General features: G+C 35.8%; 1 protein-coding gene across 4 annotated transcripts in view; it reads right to left on the minus strand.

Moving 5' to 3' along the window:
- Nucleotides 1–23509, minus strand: part of MTTP (microsomal triglyceride transfer protein) — a 61826-nt gene that overhangs the window by 13599 nt on the left and 24718 nt on the right. For all 4 annotated transcript variants that reach the window (XM_082726794.1, XM_082726793.1, XM_082726795.1 and 1 more), the window contains 9 exons: nt 23215–23358; nt 17442–17549; nt 16157–16273; nt 15706–15845; nt 13809–13959; nt 11655–11812; nt 7557–7725; nt 6619–6726; nt 1015–1227 (listed from right to left, as the gene is read on the minus strand). In XM_082726794.1, coding sequence (XP_082582920.1) covers nt 1015–1227; nt 6619–6726; nt 7557–7725; nt 11655–11812; nt 13809–13959; nt 15706–15845; nt 16157–16273; nt 17442–17549; nt 23215–23358 — 1308 coding nt within the window. The remainder of the gene's footprint in view (nt 1–1014; nt 1228–6618; nt 6727–7556; nt 7726–11654; nt 11813–13808; nt 13960–15705; nt 15846–16156; nt 16274–17441; nt 17550–23214; nt 23359–23509) is intronic.

Below are 23509 nucleotides of genomic sequence, written 5' to 3' on the forward strand. Positions count from 1 at the left end.
CAGAAAGTTTCTCTATACCCCTTGCTTCTTGTCTCCCCCTGCCAGTATACAAGCAACCTCCCCTTCCATTAGCACCCTGCTCCACGGTCGTACATTTGTTACAGTTCACAGATTTATACTGACACATCATGTCACCCAAAGTCCACAAGTTACATTAGGGAACCCTTTTCTTAATAAAACATTAGCACCAAAAAAAAAAAAAAAAAAAAAAAAAAAAAAAAAAAATCTGCCAAAATGCTGGCACTCTGTGGCAATAAATAAGGGCAACAAATGATTTTGTTCATTATCAGCACTGCCTAAAAATATTGATGAGCAGGGGAGGTTTTAAATTAGGCATTTATAAATAGTTCTTTCAATTCCACCTTTCTCTGCTTTTTTCAATCGCCCTGAAATACTGACCTTGTTCTCAAGCAGAGAGGAGTTAAACAACTCACCTGAGCACAAACAACTGGGAAAAAATAGCCAGAATGTATAGTTCTGTCTGTCTCAAAAGCCCATGATGCTAGCTGTCATGCTTTGCAGCCAACCAACTTTGACCCAAAAGTGGTAGGAAGGTGCTCAGCAGCAAACTGGAAATATCATTCTCAGCAGGCAGCTCATCTTGAGGTTTAAAAACTTTTCTGTTCTAACCCAAGTTTAATTTAGACAGCTTCCTGAAAATGCAGCTATAGGAACCAACACAGGAATTCTTAAGCCAGGATATTTCAGTGTTGAAACATTTAACAGCATCTTAAAACTTACGGAAGTAAAGGTATTTCTGGAAAGAATTTGTTTCTTAAAATAAGAGGATGTGCTTCAATATTTATGCTTTAGGATACACGACATTATCTATTCAAAATGTAAGGCTGCTTCAGAATAGCCTTAAATTCAATTTATGAGTTTTTTCTAAACAGGAAAGAGAGCTCATTAGTTTGCGGAGGAAAAGACTGACTTCAGAGAACTTTGCATTTGACTCAAGTTTAGACAGGCTTCTTTTCCTTCTGTGAATGTTGCAAATACTCTCAGGGAATTTACCTCATCAGTTATGAAACGGACATCATATCTCTGGAGCGTGGTGGTGGCAAGGTGGCTGATGGGCCCTTCCCCTGCCTCTGCGTACTTCAGAAGGAGTGGGATGCCTTCCGGGAGCAGTGCATTCTTTAGAGACAGGAGGTACATCATGGTGTCCTCTTTTTTCTCTGCTCTTTCGAGTCCTCCCAGGATTAACTTCTTGGCTTCTACCACTGCCTAAAAAAATCACATACCACCTCAGACATATGTATAATCATATATGAAATAAGGCTTGGACAAGACTGGCTTCACTCTTGGGCCCAAGAAAACAACCCAAAGTGTTAGAAAATTTTGCACTGGTTGGCTGACCAAGACACACAATGGAAATGGACACATATACTTGATGAAGGTATTGTGTTTTTTTAAAAAAAAATGCATATGCTAACATATTCTTATGAAGGAATGAGTACAATAATTGATATATCTACTTGTGAACACATTCTGAATGTATAAAGTCATTTTTGATTCCTTTGTGATTGGTTAGTCATAAAATTGCCTGTTCATTGTATTTCTAAAGCAGCAATTAGATGGCACCTAAGTGATGTCACGTACATTTTCTTAAGTAACAATTTGGTGAAAGTACTGAACTTGACCATAAGGTCTTGTTCTAAATGTTTAAAAAGTGCTCGTTTCCACTTGAATCCAAATTTGATTAATGCTACCATATAGTTCAAAAAATATTTCTCAAATGCCTTCTTTGTGGCAAACACTTTTTTTGAAAAGCTAGGTACTTTTCTGGCCTCGGGGAAAAAAAGAATTGAGTATACGTTAATAATTTAATGGAAAAGCAAATTACAAATGGAGACACCTAGATTCTGGTCTTTGCTATTACATATGTTTTAGGGGATTCAGTTTCATCTTTAAAGATGAAACTTTGCATAGGGTTTGCAAATTCTGAAATTAGGCCGCAGGTACACAGACACACACACATACAATAGGGGAGAGAGAGAGAGTGGGAGATAGGGGTGGAGAAAGATATAAAAGGTCCCCAAATAGAAGGAAAGATACTAAATTTCATGTGTAATCAGATAAATGTTATTTATTAACTATCAGATTGATTAAAAATTCAAAGGTTTGATAAATACTTTCCTATTGAGGCTATGGGGAAATAGGCATTCTCTTGCATTATTGGTAAAAGCATAAAATGGTACAATTCCTAAGGAAGATAATTGGCAAAAGCTAACATATCTGCATTTTGTTCCAGCAACCCTAGCCAACAATAAGAAAATATCTCCAACAATAAGAAAAAATGCCTACATGCATTTTCATGCAAGATCATTCATCTCAGCATGATTTTTAATCACAAAATAGTAGAAACCATCTCATGACCATATGCAGGAGATTTTTAATACACTGGTCCATAGACATAGTGGAAAACTAGGTAGTTATGAAAAAGAATGAGAAAGATCTCTGAGGACCAGTATGGGGTAATTTCCAGGGTATACTGTTAAGTGGAAAGAATAAGCTACAAAAGAGTGTATATAGAATGCTGTATTTTGTGAAAGAAAAAAAAGGAAAGCATGTGTGTACATCTGCTTACTGTTGCAAAAAGAAACACAAGGAGAAACCAAAAACTAATGACAACAGGTACATGGAGGAGGCAGGCAAGAAAGGGTGAGAAGGCTAGGAAAGGGAATGGGACACCTTTGAGAATGTTTTTAAAACGTAGTTTTGACTTTTGAACCATGTTAATACTTCATATATACAAAAAATAAAATTAAGTCAACAGGGATGGAAGATTGCCAAAATTGAATTCAAAGAGAAACAAACAAATAGAAGTATATATCAAATATAATTAATTAATTAAACATAATTAAACAGAAGAGAATAACAAAGACTTGATGCAAGAGACTTAGAATATAGAACTCTGACAGTACACATTTAGTGGGCTACATCCTAAAAACAAAAGAGCTGTGATGAAGTCTTACACTTTATTTAGTTTGACTTTTGTAGCAATACTAGTGTAGCAATTCCAAAACTATTTTGTGTGTGTTTTAGGTTTGAGTAAATGAATTTTAATATATTGATGTTCTTGAACACCAAAGTTCTCTCTGTAGGAGAAGGAAGATAAATGTATGGAATGGAATGAGAGAAAGAAGCTTGTTACATTGGACTGGAATTAAAGATAACAGTATGAACTCACCAACTAATAAATATATATATATATATATGTACTTTGTCCATCGTAAGGGCCTACATGCAACTGTATTCACGCAGTAAGAACTAAAAGCATTTAGGGGTAAAATGCCAGATGTCTGCAACTCACTCTCACATAGTTGAATCAAAATAGAAAATAATTGAGATAAAACAATGAGATAATGGAAATATGCAAGATGTTAAAAACTGGCAAATTAGGTGAAGGAAACACAGATGTTCATGGAATTATGCTATTCTTCTTATTTTCTGTAGGTTTGAATCTTTTCAAATACACATTTAAGGAAAAACGAAATTACAATGCAAGGAAGTCAAGACATAACAAAAAACTAATAAGAAAAAGAAATAGGGGACTTTGTACTCAGTGAGTAAACTTGTCTAGCTGTCACTCCGACTGCCATGGGGTAAGCAAGAAATTTCATGCTAGTAAATGCTCAAAAACTTTAGCACTCGATAGGATGGCAGGTACCTTTTGGGCAGTCAGAGCATTGTATGCCCAGTAAATAGCTTAAATTTTTGCTGAGAATACATCATTTTATTTCTATTCATATGTCCTCAAACTAAGCTATAGGTAGATGAATATTCCACAGCAGAATGTTGAAACACAAACGTGAACATTTACAACAATCCCATCTGGTGGTTAATCATCTTCAAAGATGCATTTTTTAAAAAAGTTCCCCCAAGATATTAACAAAATTGAATGACAGTGAAAGGGGATAGTCTTAAGCTCCCTACAAGATAACTTTAAAGATGTGATGAGAACTTGGCTATCCTGTTTTCAGCCAAACTTTACATTTAATCCTTTGTTCAGTTTCCTTCTTATTCTACATTCTACTCTCTCCCAAGGTTGCAGCCACTCTGTTCCTGGCCCGAACTCCTCTTCTGGGCTGCAGGTGGCTATGGCCATCTCTCTTTTGGACTTGGTGACCCAAGTCCAAAGTCTCTTTTCAAGTCTCTTTTCAACTTGGTGACCCAGAAGATTTCAAAATTAACATGGTGAAAACAAATTCATAGCTCTACCCACCTCCCAGTCCCAAACCAGGTTCTATAAACCGTGCTAGTACCACACCTAGTACCCTACCCTGGAACCTTACTAGTCATCCAGCTTCTTACCTCTCTCACACTCCCCACCTCCCATCAGTCGCTGAGTACTATTAAATCTACCTCCTAACTGACTCTTGAATCTGTCTCCTTCTCTCACCTTACTGCCACTGTGTGAACTTTACTAATTCTTGTCTTGTTGTTGCAAATATTTCCAATCAGATCTCGCTGGCTCTAATCTAGTCAACAGCTGGTCCCTGCACTCTGAATCTTTCTAAATAAGAAAAAAAAAATCTGAGCATCTCATTCACCTGTCTAAAAACACACGATTCTCCCCTCTCTCTGCGGAGTGATGGCCGTTAGCCTCTCATTAATAAAGATCCAACTTATTTTCTCTCTTCCCTTCTTTCCTGTAGCTCTGCTCTCACCTATCTGCCCCACTAATATGAAAACTTTGTGCTCCAGCTCCACAGAATTTCTCACTGTTCTCAGGCATACCCAACTCATTTTTACTTCAGGCCTTTTCATGCATTGTTATATTTCTCCTAGAATTCCCTTTATTCCATACTATCGTGCCTTTACCTAAAAAGCTTTTCTAGACAAAGCTCAAATACTACTATTTTGGTGAAACCTTCCCCAGTACCCCCAAAAAGAAGAGTTTGCTATATATTCTGTATTCTCAGAGCATGTTGTTTATATTTCAATATTATTTTTTTGTTTCTATTTGATAAAAGGACTGGGAGTTCTCTGAGGAAGATAGAATATTCTATGCATCTTTATGTTAAGTGACTAATTATAATAAGCACAGAGTAGATGCTTATTAAATTCTGCTGAATGGATGTTTCATATATGAATTCTGTCTTTAGTCATGATTAGTCATATGATTACTGAAGTAAATCAGCTATTCAAATAATTATAGAAATTGGAAAAAATATGTAAGAGGTCATAGTTCTTTGATGTCATAGAAGTAATACAAATTTGATCTCTGCCAGAACGCAACAGGCTGATGTTCAAACATTTTCAATGCCATTTCTTTTTTTAGTAATCTTTCTCGTACTTAATTTATATTCTAGCTTAGGTTGCCTCTTTTGGCACTATTTCAAGAATGTTCTCCCTATTATTTTTAAGAGCAAGCACTCAGCAAGGAAAATAATATAGTGGTGTCTTTTTTGAGAGAGAAGAAAAATGCTGACTAGAAGCTGACTGTATAATAAATGTGGACCAAAAAAGATTTTTTATATATTCAGCATCTTTAATCTATTTGCATTATAGAAAGATAGGCTGCTTTGGACATTAATCCATTTGGATTTTCTATATCTAGTTATGCTTACAAAGTAAGGTTTTGGTTTTCTATGAGAAAGATGTTAAAATTAATAGTCCACTCAGACAAATGGAGAAGCTTTGAGCAAATGAAATTAAAAACAAAATGTAAAATTTTGGATAATTAGAAGTAACTAAATTCCCTCCATCAAAACTCAAAACTGCACACCACACTTATTATAAAGCTCTCCTCAGGGCACTGCAGTCAGTCAGTTAAGGATCTGACTCTTTGTTTCTGCTCAGGTCATGATTTCAGGATTGTGAGATTGAGCCCTGCTTAGGGCTCCACGCTCAGTATGGAGTGTGCTTGGGATTCTCTCCCCCTTTCCCTTTGCCATTTCTGCTCATACTCTCCTTCCCTCTCTAAAATAAATAAATAAGCCTTTAAAAAGAAAAGTTCTCCTTAGGGGCCTGGGTGGCTCAGTGAGTTAAGCCTCTGCTTTCAGCTCAGGTCATGATCTCAGGGTCATGGAGCCCCGCATCAGGCTCTCTACTTGGCAGGGAGCCTGCTCCTCCCTCTCTCTCTACCTGCCTCTTTGCTTACTTGTGATCTCTCTCTCTCTTTCTCTCTGTCAAATAAATAAATAAAATCTTTTAAAAAAAAGAAAAGAAAAGAAAACTTCTCCTTTAGGAGATAGCCCTAGAGTCTAATATGTTTCTGAGGAAAAGGACTATACCATACATGCCACTGAAAGCCACATATGTAGTGGGCACTCAATAAACATATGTTGGTGAGGGAGTATTAGACTATTTACTTTTTAGGAAGTATTTGTTGAACATTATCTATGCATCAGCTATTATTTTAAGCAAGTGGTATTAATAAGACAAAGATCCATTTTTGCATGGTGCTTACATTTCCGTGAGAGACAGAAATAAGCAATAAATGTCATGAATAAATGAACTGTAAAGTATGCTAGATGACAATAACTGCTATGAAATAGAGAAAGTGGAGTAGGGTAAGGGAGATTAGGAGTGCCGGTGATAGGCAGCCCAGTGAGTACGACATAGAAAGATATGGAACTGCACAACACATGAGACTGGATTTGTACTTACTTTGAGTTTGCAGCCATCATTCTGACACAGCTTCCTGACGAGGGCCCCAGCGATGATCATAACAGTTTCTCTGATGTCATTGCTCCCAAAGGAACCTTTGAACTTACTCTATTAGCCAGAGTAATTGATAAACAGAGGTAAAATAGGTTATCAACACATTTAAGCATTTCCATGGGACATTTTTAGAAACATTTTTTTCAAGAAGCAAAGAAACCAACATCTAAGGAAAATGTTTTATGGTTCTTGATAGCAAATTCAAAATTTTGATTTGGCAACACATACAAATTCACTTTCTAACTTTGAATTGAAGAGTTAATAGAATCTCTTCTCTCCCGGTCTTCTTAACATGAGTCTATGAACTCCCGAGGGGTTTATGGACTGTGTTCACTGTGTCAGTGAACCAAAAAAACAGTCTTTAAAATTTTGCATATGGGTGAAGAGGAGCTTCATGGCTTTCATCAGGTCTTCAAATGGTCCCATTTTCCAAAAAGATTATAAATTATTCCACTAGATTGTAAGTGGATAAGAGGACATTTTGTTTTTAAATCTTGGACCCAAGAGAAGTCTAGCTTTTGTTTCCAATACAATTTTTTTGTATTAGAAGAATTGTATCTCTTCAACGTATTGTATATTAAATGCCAAGAAGAATTTTGAAGTCAAAACAAATATTTTAAAATCAATTTCTGAAGCATAACCAAGAGTCATCTCCTCTGAAATTTTGTTCTATGTCATATTATATGATAAGTGAATATAATCTTTTAATTTCCTTATAATACAGTTTATGTTATTTTAAAGGAATTGCAAAGAAGACACTATGTAAAAAAGTTTACTACAGTTAATGGATTAATGGATAGAAAATAATCCAATCATTGCCTAGATTCTTAATGAACATTTTAGTAGCTGAGAGCCTTTATTTTCCCAGTGTTCACTTGACTTACAATGAGGGCTCTCAGGAGTTCTTCATCGGGATGGGAGGCAAATCCACAGGCATAGAGAAACCTCTCCTGGAGGATAACACTACTGTCACTTTTGAAATCCAAAAAGTCCAAAATAGCATCTAATGAGTCTGAAGTCTGAGCAGAGGTGACAGCGTCCACCAGTTGAGGCCTACAAAAAAAGGAGAGTCATGGATATCAATATTTAGTGTACTTAAGGAATTATTTAAATCTCTACCAGTCACAGACTCTCCATTGATTTGAGTTTCCTAAAGAAGTGAAATTTTTCAATATAAACAAAAAATGATGGGGTCCATGGGTGGCTCAGTGGGTTAAGTCTCTGCCTTCAGCTTAAGTCATGATCCCAGGGTCCTGGGATTGAGCCCCATCAGGCTCTCTGCTCAGTGGAGAGCCTGCTCCCCCCGCCCCCTCTCTGCCTGCTGTTCTGTCTAATTGTGACCGCTCTCTGTGTCAAATAAATAAATAAAATCTTTTAAAAAAATAAACAAAAAATGAATAACTTCCTCAAAAATACCCCCATTTTATTTTAAACCTTTCATTTAGCGACTCTCTAATTCAATGTAAACTCAGAATATAGAAACAAGTTTTACTGTAATAGCCTAAACCAAACATAATTTGGAAATTTATATGTCAAAATTATACATGCAAAATTATAAATTAGGTTTAAATCCTTTTCTCTATGAGTAATACATCAGTTATTGATCTCAAATATTGATTCTCTTTTGTCTAATTAGCTTTGCAAATGTACACATTTCTCAAATGCCTAGTTTAACTCAGGCAGTATTATTTAAAGAAAAGATGGGAAATCCTTTTAATTTTAATTTATATCTGAGGGAGAAGATGTTGTTCATTTTTTCTAAAAATAAAAAATATCATGGTATAGTTACCATGTTCATGTTCAATGTTCAGCCATAATGGCTCTGTGTGGACAGAGTAGAACTCCTATAGGCAAGTTCTAATTACATACACCAGCTGTCAGGCATCTGGTTGAGTCTGGATGCTAAAATTTCTGAAACTATTTGTAATAGTGATGAATATATTACGAATGTAGGTTTGTTCCACATTGTATTAACACACCATACATGTGTTTAGTGCTTTTTACTTAAAAAAAAAAAAAGAAAGAAACACTTGCACTTTATCATTTTGTTCCTATCAAAAACCTAGTAGTGAATGAAGGAGAGACTGAGAGAGAATACTTATTAGGTGCCTATTACACAAGTACTGCACCAGAAATTTTAGGTGTGCAACTTCTCTCATTTCTTTGTCTGTAAGACAGGGCTAAAAATAGTGGTTACCTTAGAACTGTTGGGAGGATTAGATTACGTAATCTACGTAGAGCACTTAAAACACTTGATAAATATATGCTGTTAATAATACAATTATTTCATTTAACCCATGAGACATCTCTGTCAGTTTAGTGCTAATATTCCCCTTTATATATGAAGAAACAGACTCAGAGATGTTAATAGCCCCTAGCTATTAAGTGTATAGCTGGGGTTGGATAGCTGGTAAGTGTATAGCTCCGGTTTTTCTGACTCTGGAATCCATGATTTCATGGATTAATGTTAAATACATTAGTGTTTCCCAAAGTGTTGTTTTGTTTGTTTGTTTGTTTGTTTGTTTTCCATGTGATTATATTCCTATGAAATTCTGTAAGGAAAGGGCTCTTCAAGATTATTTAAGTTTAGAAAATGTTTAAGTAAACTTATATGTAATAATTTACAATTGAAGATGTTGAAAATTTCTGCAGCCAAGAGAATTATTTAATTTGGTTTCACTCAGCATTTTTCCAACTCGGTTGCTCACAGAATTATTTCTTCTTGGCATACTTGGTAATATTCTGCAAATTAACAAGGTACACACAATGGACACTTTGAGAAATGTTATATTCCACCACCCTGTCTTCCACTATGCTATAATAAATAGAAGGAATCATTCTCCGTAATATACAGACATTAGAAGTGAGGATTGGAGAGGCTAAAAGTAAACAATTTGCTCAAAGATTGTACATTGCTGGAGGTCAAAATTAAAAACCAGGTCTCCCAAAATTAAAAACTTGCCTGGGTGGCTCAGTCTGTTAGGTGTTGACTCTTGATTTCTGCTCAGGTCATGATCTCAGGGTCCTGGGAATGCACCCCCTATGGGGCTTCCTGCCCAGTGCTAAGTCTGATTGAGACTCTCTCCCTCTGCTCTTCCCCCTGCCCCCTCTCTCTTTCTCTCTCTCAAATAAATAAACATTAAAAAAAAAAAAAACAAACACTGAACTAAACTAGGTCTTCTGATTTTAGTTCATCCTAGTATCCTTTCTATTACACAACGTTACCTGTGGGTTCATATTATAGAGTATAATATTACATAAATATGAGTATCCCCTGCTTTTCCAAAGTTTGTTTTAGGCTACTTTGCTTTTACAAAAGACCTACGTTAGTACTGTTTTTGGTAACCAAAAGAAATCTGAAGAGGATTTTTGATTTTACAAAAAAAAAAAAAAAAAAGGTTAAAAACAAAATAGCTTTCAACATGTTTTGTAGCAAGCCCATTATAGAGGCAGTGTGCCTCCTGAACAGCAAGTATGTTCACACCAATCCCCTTCCCTGGGACCTATACTGAGCATCTCAGCATCAGGCCACCATAGCTTAGAACTGTATCTATGAGCATCTGGGCTATATCTCCATTTATTTTGTGTATCCATTTGCAAGATGTGTTCTAAGGTATCAGAAAAACCTAAGAGAGATCATTTTTTTCGGTCTGAAAATGCTCAAAAATTTTCCATGTGAATTAATAGTAATTCTTTGCTTAATACCATTTTGGGTTACAAAAGGTTTAATAGGAAGTCTTCACTTATGGGTAGCAGAAGAAACCTGTAATCTGATTTAGAAACTACATCATGAAATTATCCAAATAATTGCTATCTTAAGGTTTTTAGGGTACAAATAAGGTTAAAGTTTAATTCAATCTCCATTCTAAACTAATAACAATATTTTTTACGTTTCTTGTCAGTATCTTTGCCTTTCCTATAAAGATAAATCACCTTACAAATATATTTTAAAGTTCTATGATTAAAACAGGAGTCTGATAATCTCTGATTTTGTGTATTTTTCAACTTCTTGTTTAAATATTTATTTTTTGAAGAGAGCAACCAACTCCGGTTAGTCATATGGAATTCCTAACAATTTAAAAAATGTCCTTGAGACAAGTAAATAACAAATAGAATCAAGAATGAACAACTTCTTCAAAAAAACCTCAATTCTCTTCTTGGAGAACTGAGTTCTTTGAACTCAGTGACAACAGCTACTGGTACTGTGTGTGTGTATGTGTGTGTGTGTGTGTGTGAATTGACCAATTTCCATTTTTTATTATGTTAATGGCTATTTTGACTGTCAAAGTAATTGAGCCACTTTCTGTATCAATAGGGTAATTAGTACCATACAGCTGAATTTGTATGTACAAATTTTATGTTACAGACAAAAACCACTTGCATTTACAAAGTAAATCTGAGAATTATGTCAACTCTCTTTATTATACATGTCAATGAATCACACTTGCAGCAAACATTCAAATAATGCACAGATTTCTTTTTTCTAGATCCTTTTGACTATTTCCCTAGTTCTCAATTTTTCTATATAAAAAAATGGCTTTGATGGGTATGATCTTTAATAAAATCACATTTTTCAATCGAAAAGTCATACTTTTTTTGTTTTTATAATCAACTCCAGAATCTTTTCAAATGTAAATTAATAGGTCTACGCACAGGGAGGCAGCACATGCTTACTGGGGTCAAGATGAAGCCCTGCCCTCCCTTATCTATGTACCAATGTAGACCTGATTTAAACTCATAAACACTCAAAAAATGTTCATTCTGACTCACTGCCAAAACTTTGTTCTCACATATTTCTGGCCAAGTGATTGTTAAATTATTGTATCGTGGCATAATAACTCTTTGATGAAAATGCAAAAACAACACAATAATTGATTTGGAAGCTGGACAGTTGGTTAAAAGGGGTCTTTCTTGCTTAAGAAGAACCAATAACCCAGAAACACTTTTCTACAGATAACCCCACACCAGATTCGGGAACTTACAGCACTTCCTTGCTTTCAGCCTTGAGGATCTGGAGGATCTCTTCTCTTCTTGCTGTCCGGAGATGCTGAATAAAGGCCAGGAAGCTTCTGACAGCCTCAGCCTTGGAGAGGTTGTCAGGCTGCAGGTGTTTTCTGGTTGACTGCCAGTGCTCCGCCAGCTGCAAAGAAACCAGGCTGCAGGCTCATACCCGGGTCGGGATTCTGAACATCCGCATTGTCAAGGGACGCTCTCCCCAGAAAGAAAGCTTGCCTTGTAACTAACAAGCAAAAGAAGCTTTTTGTGTCTTACTTCCATATCCCTGATTGCCACCTGCCCCGCTCACATTCCTGTGACTCTCAGAGACAAATCTAGAGGCCTCCTGAACCCCTGTACGATTCCTCTGCAAGAGGACCATTTTTGTCTGTTAGAACTTAGCTCCAAAGAACCGAGGCTTCCAGGCCTATAAGGTCATTCATTACACCAAGGGAATTAGACCCAAGACCAGGCTTTGACAACCATCCTGCAATTGTGCAGAATTTTCTTTAAGGGCAGGAGATGTTGGAAGGGGGGAAAACATAAAACTGCTGAATAACTGTGTCAGGTTTCTTATGTACTGGGACCTCACTGAAAATTAATCTTCGTAATAACTTGAGCTCCCTATTCTATATCTTTATTTTATTGTTTTTAGGAAATGCAATGTTTAACTATGCTAAGGTCTGAACGGTTCATTATTTGCATGTTAAGTAGCATAGTATTTAGATGAAAGTAATTTTCATACTATTGTTATTCTATTATGATTTTAACAATAGTAAATAATTCTAATTAGTGATATTCTGGCTTTGAAATATGCTAAATAATTGATTTTTCATAATTTACCACTTTTCCCCACATTGTAAAAAATGTGTTTAATCCTGTTCGTGACCTCCAGCTCTCTAATTCTGGGGTATTCAGCATTCTACTAATATTTAAATTATTCGCTCCTAATAAGCAATAGACACATATTTTCTCCTTTTCAAATCCTTTTTGATTATATAATCTTAAGAGGATATCCCAAAGCAAAATTCCAACTATTCTTAGTTAAAGACCTACTGGGTCATTTTGAGGGCAGAGAGCATACTAGTGTGAATTCAGATTTTTTTCTTAAAAGGGTTGCAATAGTGACAATGTACTGAAATTGCAAAAGCAATTCCTCAAAGACAAAAACCCTTCCTACAATAATGAAGAAGTAATTATCAAATCTAAAAATGACTTATAATTTTTAATAACCATGGGGAGAGAAATTAATAGTTCACAGCACTAAAAAAGATGATTGGTTTCATCAGTCACTTTCCTAAATAATTTCCACCTTCATATGACACATTATAAAATTTACTCTGGAACATTAACTTATATATGGAAGAAAAAAAAATGAGATTTAAGAATGATGATTCTTACTTTTTGTTTTTTCCTTAGTTTAATTTTGATAAATTTGAGAAATTAGCAATGACTTAGTGTCTTATACTTTAAGCAAATTATGATATTAGTTCTTGATAATTCTACTTCTCTGAATGCCAATAATATCCAAGGGAATGGCATTTTCCAGTAGCTACCAACAAAGCATGAAGCCAACGGTTTGTTCTCCTGACAAGAGGCTAAGTATTAGGAAATGCTGGACCCTAACGTCCTATACATGGCCACCATCACAAATGACTCATGTGATAAATGAAATTTCTCTTTGTTGGACTTAAAAAGTTATGATGACCTATGCTTTGCCTTGGAGATGTGCTATCTCATTTCTGTCCATAATGGTAAGGGAGTTGGGGCATGGTAAAGCAAATTTTCCTAATTTAGCAGAGAGCTCAGAATCCTTTTTTAGTCCTCACATCAATACTCAGAACACTGAGCTCAGTAAAATATTTCACCTGAGGACTTACTGCTACTCAGTGGTAGAATTTTCAGGATTTAGATTCTTGTCCATGCTCTTCACACTACATGCTTTCCCCAAATTTCATTGGGCCCTTTACCCCCCACTGCATTCTAGGTATTATTATTCAGAACTCAGTGGTGGCTGGTAGCTCTTCATAAGCTTTCTTCAAAGAATTAACTGAAGCTTCCATTGGAGACAAAAGGAAAATTGAATTTTAAGCCATGATTATTCCCCTATCTGACCACCCCACCAAGTTCTTCACACTTACAGAAGGGCATCCTTTACACTCGCTCTGGAAGTTCTGTCCCACGATGGGAAGGGCCCTGTACTCTGAATCAACAGCTTTAATTACGGCTGCAACCTGCTTTCCGGGTATCAGTCTTGGGCCTGCTTCAGTGGTCTTCAGCTCTAATTTCTGCCTGCACAACCAAGGAAGAGAAATATCACATTAGCAGCTTTCTTTCGAGTGAACAAGCTACCGATTGCCATTCTTTTGGCAAACCAGATACAAATTTCTTCACACTATGTGAGTCTGTGTCTTTCAAACTGCAGAAACCTCAAGATCATTATGAAATCTTCCTGGAACAACAATTTTACTCAAGAGCTTCAGAATCTGGGTCTGGATTTAAGAGAACACAGGGAAGAAAACTTGCTCAGATGTTGAAAAAGATACGTGCTATCACTTCTTTCAAATTTAGCCCTGCTTTCTGAAAATATCATCCATACAACCATTTATTATCTAAGATAATTAGGAAATTGTATTTACTAAAAATGATTTCCATATTTTTTGCCTGAAATGCTTTCTCCCATCAAGATGTAGACTCTGCATGCTTATCCTTGATCTTGCGCAGGACTCTGTGATTTCCCCCAACTAAGAGAAGGACAGTAGAAGGAAACTATGTGACTTCTAAGGCTAAATCTTAAAAAGGAATTCAGCCTTCATCTGGAATGCCAGCAGCACATGTCCCTCTGGAGACTTGAGCTGCCATGAACAAAGTGTGACTCCCTGAAGCTGCCATTTTGAGAGGCCACATGTTGATAAAGAGAAACGCTTGGGGAAACCATAGTAGTTTCAGTCTTCCCAGACCAGATAGCAAATAGATGAGGGAGCAACCTTTGAACCAGCTCTGGCCAGTGACTGCCACTGCAGAATAGAGGCCAAACAAGGCATGCCTCGCTGAGCCAAGGCAAGACCAGAATTCCAAGACAGAATAATAAAATGACAGTTGCTTTTTGCACCACTAAATTGGGAGTTGTTTGTTGTAGGGCAATGGAAACCTGATAGACCTGATAAGTAATTTAAAATATTTATTTTATACGAAAATACATGAAAAGAATATGGTGCAAAGCAAAATGCAAAATTCTATCCAGATGAGACTTCAAAAGAATTTTCAAGAATTTATGGTGTGAAGCACTTCTCCCAAGACTTTGCATCCACTGCACTTTGATATTAGAGCTACTTGAGAGAAAGCATTTGACAAGTGATGGCATAAGATAGAATATATTTAATGTTAGGAAATCTTCTAAATTAAAATCTGAAAAAAATATATACTCTTAGATTTAAAAATTCTAGTCCTTAAGCCCCTGTGAACTTCTGATCAGAGAAATTTTCTCACACTGAAATAATGGGCTTGAATACAGTATTATAAATCAAAAATACAAAAATCCTGTCATATCACTTTATGATGGAATTTTTATGTGTTTCTTAACAACAACAAAAAGCTCAAAGAGAGAACAGGCAATTGCTACCACTTTTTAACCTTACCATTGGAAAGATCTGACAGAGAAATTAGAATATAAACTAGAATGAATCAAGTAGTTTGCCTTTTTAAAATGTATTTCGATGGGGTGCCTGGGTGGCTCAGTGGGTTAAAATGTATTTCGATTCAATAAATGATTGATATAATTTTAAATGAGATTCTATTAAAAAACAGTATTTAATGTATGCCCTATATTATTGTAGATGACATGAAAACTAATGGTGAACAAGATATAATCACAGTTCTCAAGAAGCTAAAAGTCAAAATAAGAAAACTCTCTCTATATAGTAAATACATATATAAAACATATATACATTTAACATTTCTAACATGTATATTTAAAAGCCAAATACAATAATATATCAAAGAATAAGAAAGAGAATTTAAATTTCCTCATTATCTTACTTTGATACTATATTGCCTGCGATGGTCTGTAGAAAATTCATCCGAAAAGCATGTGTTTCTTCTGCGAACACAGCTATAACAAAGCTGTCTTCTATCTTATAGGTAGTAACAGATGTGGCTTTTGAAGTGACACCCAAGACCTAAATAAATAAATATGTAAGTAAATAAATATTTGTAGTTGCAACAATCAGCTTTCTATTTCTGAATCAAGTCAAATAGCAAACTCTCTTCTAATTTTCAAAAGAGCTTCCTCTTAAAACCTTTCCTTCACCACCCAAACTTGTAACATATGAAAATAAACCTTTTCATTTGGTATGTGTGAAACAATACCCTAAACTAAAAACTATAAATGTTCCCCAATTCTTTGTTACCTTATTCTCCTATTATTTTAAATTAATCTCTATAAAATGTAATTATTTGGATGCCTTAAAAAGCATGATATCGGTCATACCTGATTTGAGGTTGTAAATCCAGATCTCTCTATTTTGCATGAATCCAAGGCCTTAATTTTGGTCACTTTGTCCTGATGAGCCTGGTATGTCACCTTACAATCTCCAGAGATATCTACCTAAAAAGAAAAGTAAAAGCATATTTTTAAGGATTTTCACATGGACCACTTAAATTCCAGTGGGAAGTGGCCTGAAAACTAGGGTTCCTGATATTGTGATGGGGGGCTGCTTTTTTTGTCCAGGCTGACAAGACCAAAGGACAGGAAGAATTCAGTGTTTTCTGAAGCGTGTGGATTCTTTTCCATCCTCTTTTGTTGGGTCTTACGAACCCCAATAATAAAGGATTTCCTTTAACATCTAGGAAGAATTGGACAAATGACCTGGTCATAATCAAAACCGCTGGTAAGTGGATAATTACGCGGGAAAGGGATCTGACTTTTAATGCTGTATCTAGATGTGAGTATGGGCGTGCACTCGCTCTTTGACTAGCTAAATATAATAAGAAATCCTTAAAAACTTGTGGGATTAATTCAACTCATTGTAAGTCACATTAACAATTTGAGTGTGGGCAAATGTATGTCTGTACAGACTGTTTAGCTTCTCTGTCCCTTCCCTTGGGTCTCAACTGGCACCCTACCTGGCTTTTATTCTAGTAAACTACCCAATATTCCCTTAGCCCAGCCCTGCCGATTATATTTTTTTCACCCATTCCTGGGTTGGCTGAATTCAGAACAGGTAACTCAGACTCAGCCCCGCCTTTGACCCAAAGTGTAATACTGGGAGAGACACTTAACTTCTCTAGTTTAACCCCAGTTTCTTCATCTGTAAAATGAAGGGGGTTGGTATCGACCTCTGGTTGCCCAAACTGACAATGCATCCAAACTCTCTGAGAAAACTGTTATAATACAGATGCTCAGGTCCCCCCTGATCTATTGAATCAGAATCTCTGCAGGGAATCCAGATCTTAAATAAGGTCCCCATGGGATAGTGATGTACAGTGATGCCACTGAAATGCTCCCCAATGTTTTCTGCACCTCTGCCATTTAGTCATTCTGTAAGTCTCCTTAGTATAATAGATTTGAATTTCCTTCATCCTGTATTTGGGTACAAATTGGGATAAATGGCAATCTGTTTCACATGTAAATGAGACTTAACCACCCTAGTCACCCTTTCTGAGCACTACCATAGTAGTAAATTTTTACTGAATTTCTTAAAATAGAAATCCATATAAGCAACTTCTGTAACTATTGACAAATAATATACAGGATCCTTAATATTAGTAAGTACCTCGTTGGTGGTTCCAGAGCTTAACTGCATCTGAAATAGGCTAGCCAGTCCTCTCTTGAGATTCTCTATAGCCACCGGTTCATTTGGATATGAGTAGAACTCTTTGACCTGGGGGGGGGGGAGACAAACATATATGAAGCAAAAATGCATCATTTATCAAATTGGTTAAATAATTAGTGGGAAAGATCAGATTTTCACCCTTATCAGTCTAGAAGACAGAGATCTGTTACTCCAAAGCTGGGAATTTCTTTTTTTGTAAAAATATGTTATTTAAGTTTCTATGAAGCTAGACCATGAAAATTTGGGAGGCAGATAATTAAGGCTCTGAACATGATGGGCATAGCCTAGGGATGGAAAGAGTGCACTGATTTAGGCCGAGATTTCTGTGAAAGCAAGAAGGATTGCCCAAGGAAGAGAAATCAGGAATATTTTCTTTGAACATATCAATATGTTCCCTACCTGCAACACTGCTTGAAACAAAAATGAACCAATGTTTAAAACAAAGAAATCAGTTTTGGGAAGATAATATCAATTAACATACTTGATATTCATAAGCTAGCACAACCTCTAAGGGCTATGACTAGGGCCTACACACGGCCATAAGATCCATGAACAAAATTCCACAGGGGTGATTTTCTCTGGCCCTCCAGAGCATTCATGTAGACCCTGAATATAAGGAGATAGAGATGGTTGGAGGATTTGAGGTTGGGATTGCTACCATTGCATGCCCGACACAGGCAATGCTTTGAGTCCCTTCAGAACGCAGGAGATGAGGTTGAAATGAGGAGGATGACTGTGATTTGTCTGTAATAGTCAATGGCGTAGCTTTGCTTTATCCTTGACATTTACAGGCCCAGGGGTGATAACAATGTCTCATACCATTTTGGTAATTTAGGTCATGTTTAAGAAACAAGAATAAAAATACAGAGAATATTCTGGAAAGTCTGTCACTCTTCACCCTGTATTAACTCCAAACACCTCACACAATTTAGAAGTAGAGCATGAATTTGGCTTCCTTGTAAAAATCCTCAAGGTCTATGGTAATTATAGCTGAGCATTCCTACTGGAAATATCCTGAATGCCTTCCTATTCTCTTTAAAACCAACCATGCTTTCTCAAGTAAAACAGAAAGCTCAGTAATTACATAATGAATTCAATTAATACCAGTTGAACAATTCAACCTATATGAAAACTCCCTCACACCTTAGAAGAGAATATTCGGCCTGACTTAGCCAAACAAGTGACTCAAATCTTTATTTTTATTTTCTACATATACTCTGCCTAGCGATAAATTTACTAGGTACTTTATCCAGCAATCAATTTTAGTCATTATACTGAACGAATCTATAAATGTTGGAATTGTGTTTGTCCAGGTTAAAAAGGAACTGGAATGGTGACCTAAGCGTCTGAAAATCCATGGTATCATATTCTCAAACAAATCACTGGCAATTTCTCAGTTCCTAGGCTGAGTTTCTGATGTTCTATTTTGTAAACTGGGTCTTCCTTCCTTTTCAGAATTACAGTGTAACTTCCTTTTCAAATTTCTGGAAGTATATCTCCAGATATCATGATTATTAAAGGTTCATAAGTGGATCGCTTAAACCCAGACACAGCCAGAAGGACTCACATAGTGGCAATACACATAGCCTACGACCTGTGATTTTTGTGGCTTGAGTCTTAAGTACTTCAGAAAGAAAAGAGGATCCATTAAATGGTGAAAACACTTGTATGGTCATCAGTATCTCACTTTCCTTCCAGGCTATAAAATGTGCCTGAAGTATTTATATAAAGTTTTACTTAAAATTTCAGGCAACCTAGTTCTCTGATTTAATCTTTGGACTACAGAAAAGATTAAATGCTCTTTTATCAATGGCCCATGCCTATGGATTAAGCTTTGATCTTGACTGCTAGATCTCTAAAAAAATGGTATTAAGAACTTTTTTTCCCCTAACAGATTGAACAAGATAAATTGGAAGACAAAAAGAGTTTTTTTAAATTCTTCTATTAATATTTATTGTTTCCCTAAAACTAGAAAAGTGGACAAATCTGTTTTACCTCACTTGTATGGCTGCTATCTTTAGGGCTTAAATACTGTTCTTTTAGTGCAGACCAAAGAGAATTAAAGCTCTGGTACCCATACTAGCTAAACGCCAAACTGTTAGAATTGAGTAGGCTCTCAAAAATTTAAAAAAAAATAGTAAGTCAGAACTTTGCAGTTCAATCCATTTGGCTGTCACAGCAATAATCTTAAATTCATTATTTTGCAACAGGAACCAAGTAAGCTTTATTACATTCAGGCCATAAAGCTGATTTTCTTCATTCAGTTCTGAAATGAGCTCTGAACATCGGAGAGCACAGGACTCTTATCTAAATTCACAGTACCCACAGCTTCCGGAAAGCAACAGTGATACCAGCTAGTTACAAATTAAGTCTTAAACCCAAGGAAACCAAACATAGAGGAAGACGGGTGAGTTGGGAAAAAGGAGATGCAGTGCCTCTTTTTGTCAAATTCTGAGGGCCAATTTTGCCTTGGAATCCGTAGGGATTCATCATATTCTTTTCCTTGGGGGAAAAAATGTTTCCATACATCCCCTTAGTTTTTACATTCTTTAAGAATGTAACTGGCCCAAATAGCAAAAATAAACAAAAAGAATCCCAGCCAACAGACTTATCATTTTATTTAATCTACTTTTTATTTAATCTACTTTTAGCTGGAGCGATGTCTCTACATACATCTTTGTTATACATATCTAACAGAGTATAGCTAGGCAATGACACGTTGGAAAACAGACGAGTGAAGATATATATGAAGAATTGAAGGTTTTCAAGGTGTCCTATTTCTTATATGTGTGTGAAGGAGCCAAACTGCCAGATTCAGGGAACAAATCAATGACCAGAAACAATAAAAAATAAAGGGCCATCTCAGCAGCCACGAGGTTAATTTAATCAATAGTGACAGTGAAAACCAGAAATGGAAATCTGGTAATTATCCAGTTAATTGGATTAGCATTTCAGGCCCAAAAAAGAGTCCATGCATCTTTTACTTGTCAGTGTTAATCAACTTAACCAGGAAACTGTCATGTTTCCAACTTCACTTATGATTTGTAGACAAAACTAGAGCCATGCCCAAACACCTATATAGGGAAGATGAGTGGGCATGGAAAAAAGATTATGCGCAATAAATATGCATTTGAGTGTTTTAATGGGCTCTCGTTTATAATGCAAATGTAGGAGCTTAAAACAGGGGTTCCGGAAAGACAAAAAAATACATGTTGCTCAGCATCCTTGAAATCACAGAAATTTCAGGGGGGTAAAACTTAATTCGAACCTGGGGTAGAACATATTTTTTAACAACACTGCTAATCAGTAGTTCAGATTTTCCTTTCACAACTCCTCTCATAGTAAATTGAAGTGATCATTTAAATAATGATCTTTCTGACAGTGATGTGGCTGAAAATTCCACATGGCATCTTAGTCTCCAGGGTCATATATTTTTTTTTTTCCAACAAGTACTTTAATCATATCACTGATAGAGAGCACAGTGCACTTTAACCTGAGGCGATCGTAAATCATTACAATCACAGCTCGTGTAGAATTGGCATGTCAGAGTCACCAATATAATGATGTGGCAGCTCCAGCCCAGCCTTTGAACAGTGAGGGCACCAAGTCCTTTTGTGTGTGTAACAAGACTTTGTACTCCACTGCTACCCAAGGAGCTATAAAATGGTAGGCTGTCATTAAGATTATAAATGCAACTAATATTTTACAGGCTCAAGTGTATTTACACATTGGAAGGCCAGAAAAGAAAAAAACAGTATTTCAAGTTGTTGTGCCATATGAAAATCAAGTGAGTTACTAGATATATTGAAGGATCAAATAGGAATATTACAAGTCCCCCAAAGAGGTGGTACTTCCCCAAAGCCTTACCGCTGGAAGACAGTACAATGTAGAGGTTTCCAACCTAGCCTCTGAAATTAGACCTTCTGTTTTAATACCACCTCCACTGCTTGCCAGTTGTAGGACCCTAGGCAAGTTTCTTTACTGCTCTTAAATATGGTTTCCTAATCTATTACAAGATGCTTCCCAGAGCTGTCATGAGGATAGAAGACATAATTCATGAAATGCCTTCAGCCTCTGGCACAATAAGTGCTCAGTCTGATTTAGCTATTATTAAGCAAACAATAACCAAAGCCACTCTCAAAGTTCAACTCATTTTAACCCCAGGTATCCTTATACAATCATTCCTTTAGTTTATAAACATTCATTGAGAGGACACTATGAGCAAAGGCACTGAATATACAGAGTTAAAGACACAATTGCACCCATGAGCTTACTCTGAATACTGAATGCAGACAAATACAGAGAGAATCTCAACCTACAGTGATAAACACCAAATATAAACGAGCCTAGAAGAATATGGGGTTTGGGAGAATGCTAGGAAATTCTCCCAGAACACCAAGTCAGTCGGTACAAGGCATGGTTCTGAGTACTCTGGGGAGGAAGGGAGTGGAAGTGCACGAAGGAGAGAGGGAGAGCCTGGAATATAAAGAGCAATGGGAATTTTCTCTACTGAAACCCATAATCTAATAATGAACACAAATGACCTAAGGACAGTGATAAGGGCCATGAGTAAGCTACAAGGTGCTAAGCAGGTTTTAAAGAGGGGTGGTGATTTTCAACTGGTTAGAAGGATATAAACTTTATAAAAGAAAGGGCCTGTGAGCAAAGCCTGAGGCATGATAAGTATTTTGACAAGGAGAAGAAAAGCATTCTTAAAATGGGGATTCATATTTGGTTGTAGAAATTACAACACAAGAGTCCTTTTTTAGTATTTCCTATAAAAATGCACATCATTATTAGCAATATATCACATGTCTGAAATTTATACTTTAAAGTATTTGTTTTTACCTTTATTTTGAATCTAGAAAATTTTAATCTAGAGACATTTTGGAGACATATGGCACTTAAACTCTAATGATCTCTTATTATTTTTCTACTTTGGTACCTAAAATTGATCATCTTTACAGATACGTTTTTAGGTCTGTCAATATAGTATCTATGCTTTTCATAAGTCCACATATGTAATGTCTAGTAATTCACTGATCACAATTGTATCTTAATTCCAAACATATTTAGACCATTTTTAATAGACTACAATCAAATCATAAGTAATGTACACTTATAGAATTCTCTGAGCAAATTTCCAAATGGATATTATAGTATTCATACATTACTTTATTAAATAAAATGCTTTTCAAAATCATAGCTTTTAAATAAGCTCTAAGTACCTTTTTTAAAAAATCAACTCAACCTTAGGAATGCCATGCCCTTTCCAAAGCTTCAGTTTTGTACATTAGCCAGATACTGATATTCTTATGAGTTAATATCATTAATCCAAATTAGATCATTTAAATCTCATAATTTGTCCACTTTCCTGAATGATATAATCACCTGTGATGACCTAGTGAGTTACAGTATTTTTCTAATCCTTCTTAATTTACTAAGGAATATACCTTTTAAGAATGCCTCTCAATAAATACTTGATTCTACTATAAAGATTTTCATAAAAATGGGAAACAAATGGCTAAAAAATATAAGTGAATTAAATTCCTTGATTTACTTCTGAAGTATTTAATTTGCAATCTCTACTTATTCTTGAAAAAGTTCCATTACTTTGAAAGTGATGATATCATGATTACTTCAAAATAATAACTACTGACGGGAAGAAAAATTTGAGGTAGGAAAGATGTGGGATCCCCAAAATCACTTTTACCTTTCCATGGACTAGATGAAGGAGCACAGGTCTTTGTAAAGCTTCTAAGTTTTCTTTTCTTATGATTTTGGATGGGTTTTTTCCTTTGAAAATGCTCTTCTCTCCTCTCTGCTCATTCACATTTTCAACATTTACATCTTTCATCTGGAATCATGGAAAGAAACCTGTTAGAAAAATTTGCTATGTGCATTTCCATTACAGTCTCTTAGAAAATAAAATGATAAAGCAATAAACAGGGTTGCCCATAATGTATTCTGTTGGTTTTCAATTCACGATTCTAGGACTTAGCCATTAC

Source organism: Mustela nivalis, assembly GCF_964662115.1.
Source record: "Mustela nivalis genome assembly, chromosome: 4".
NCBI classification, from domain to species: domain Eukaryota; kingdom Metazoa; phylum Chordata; class Mammalia; order Carnivora; family Mustelidae; genus Mustela; species Mustela nivalis.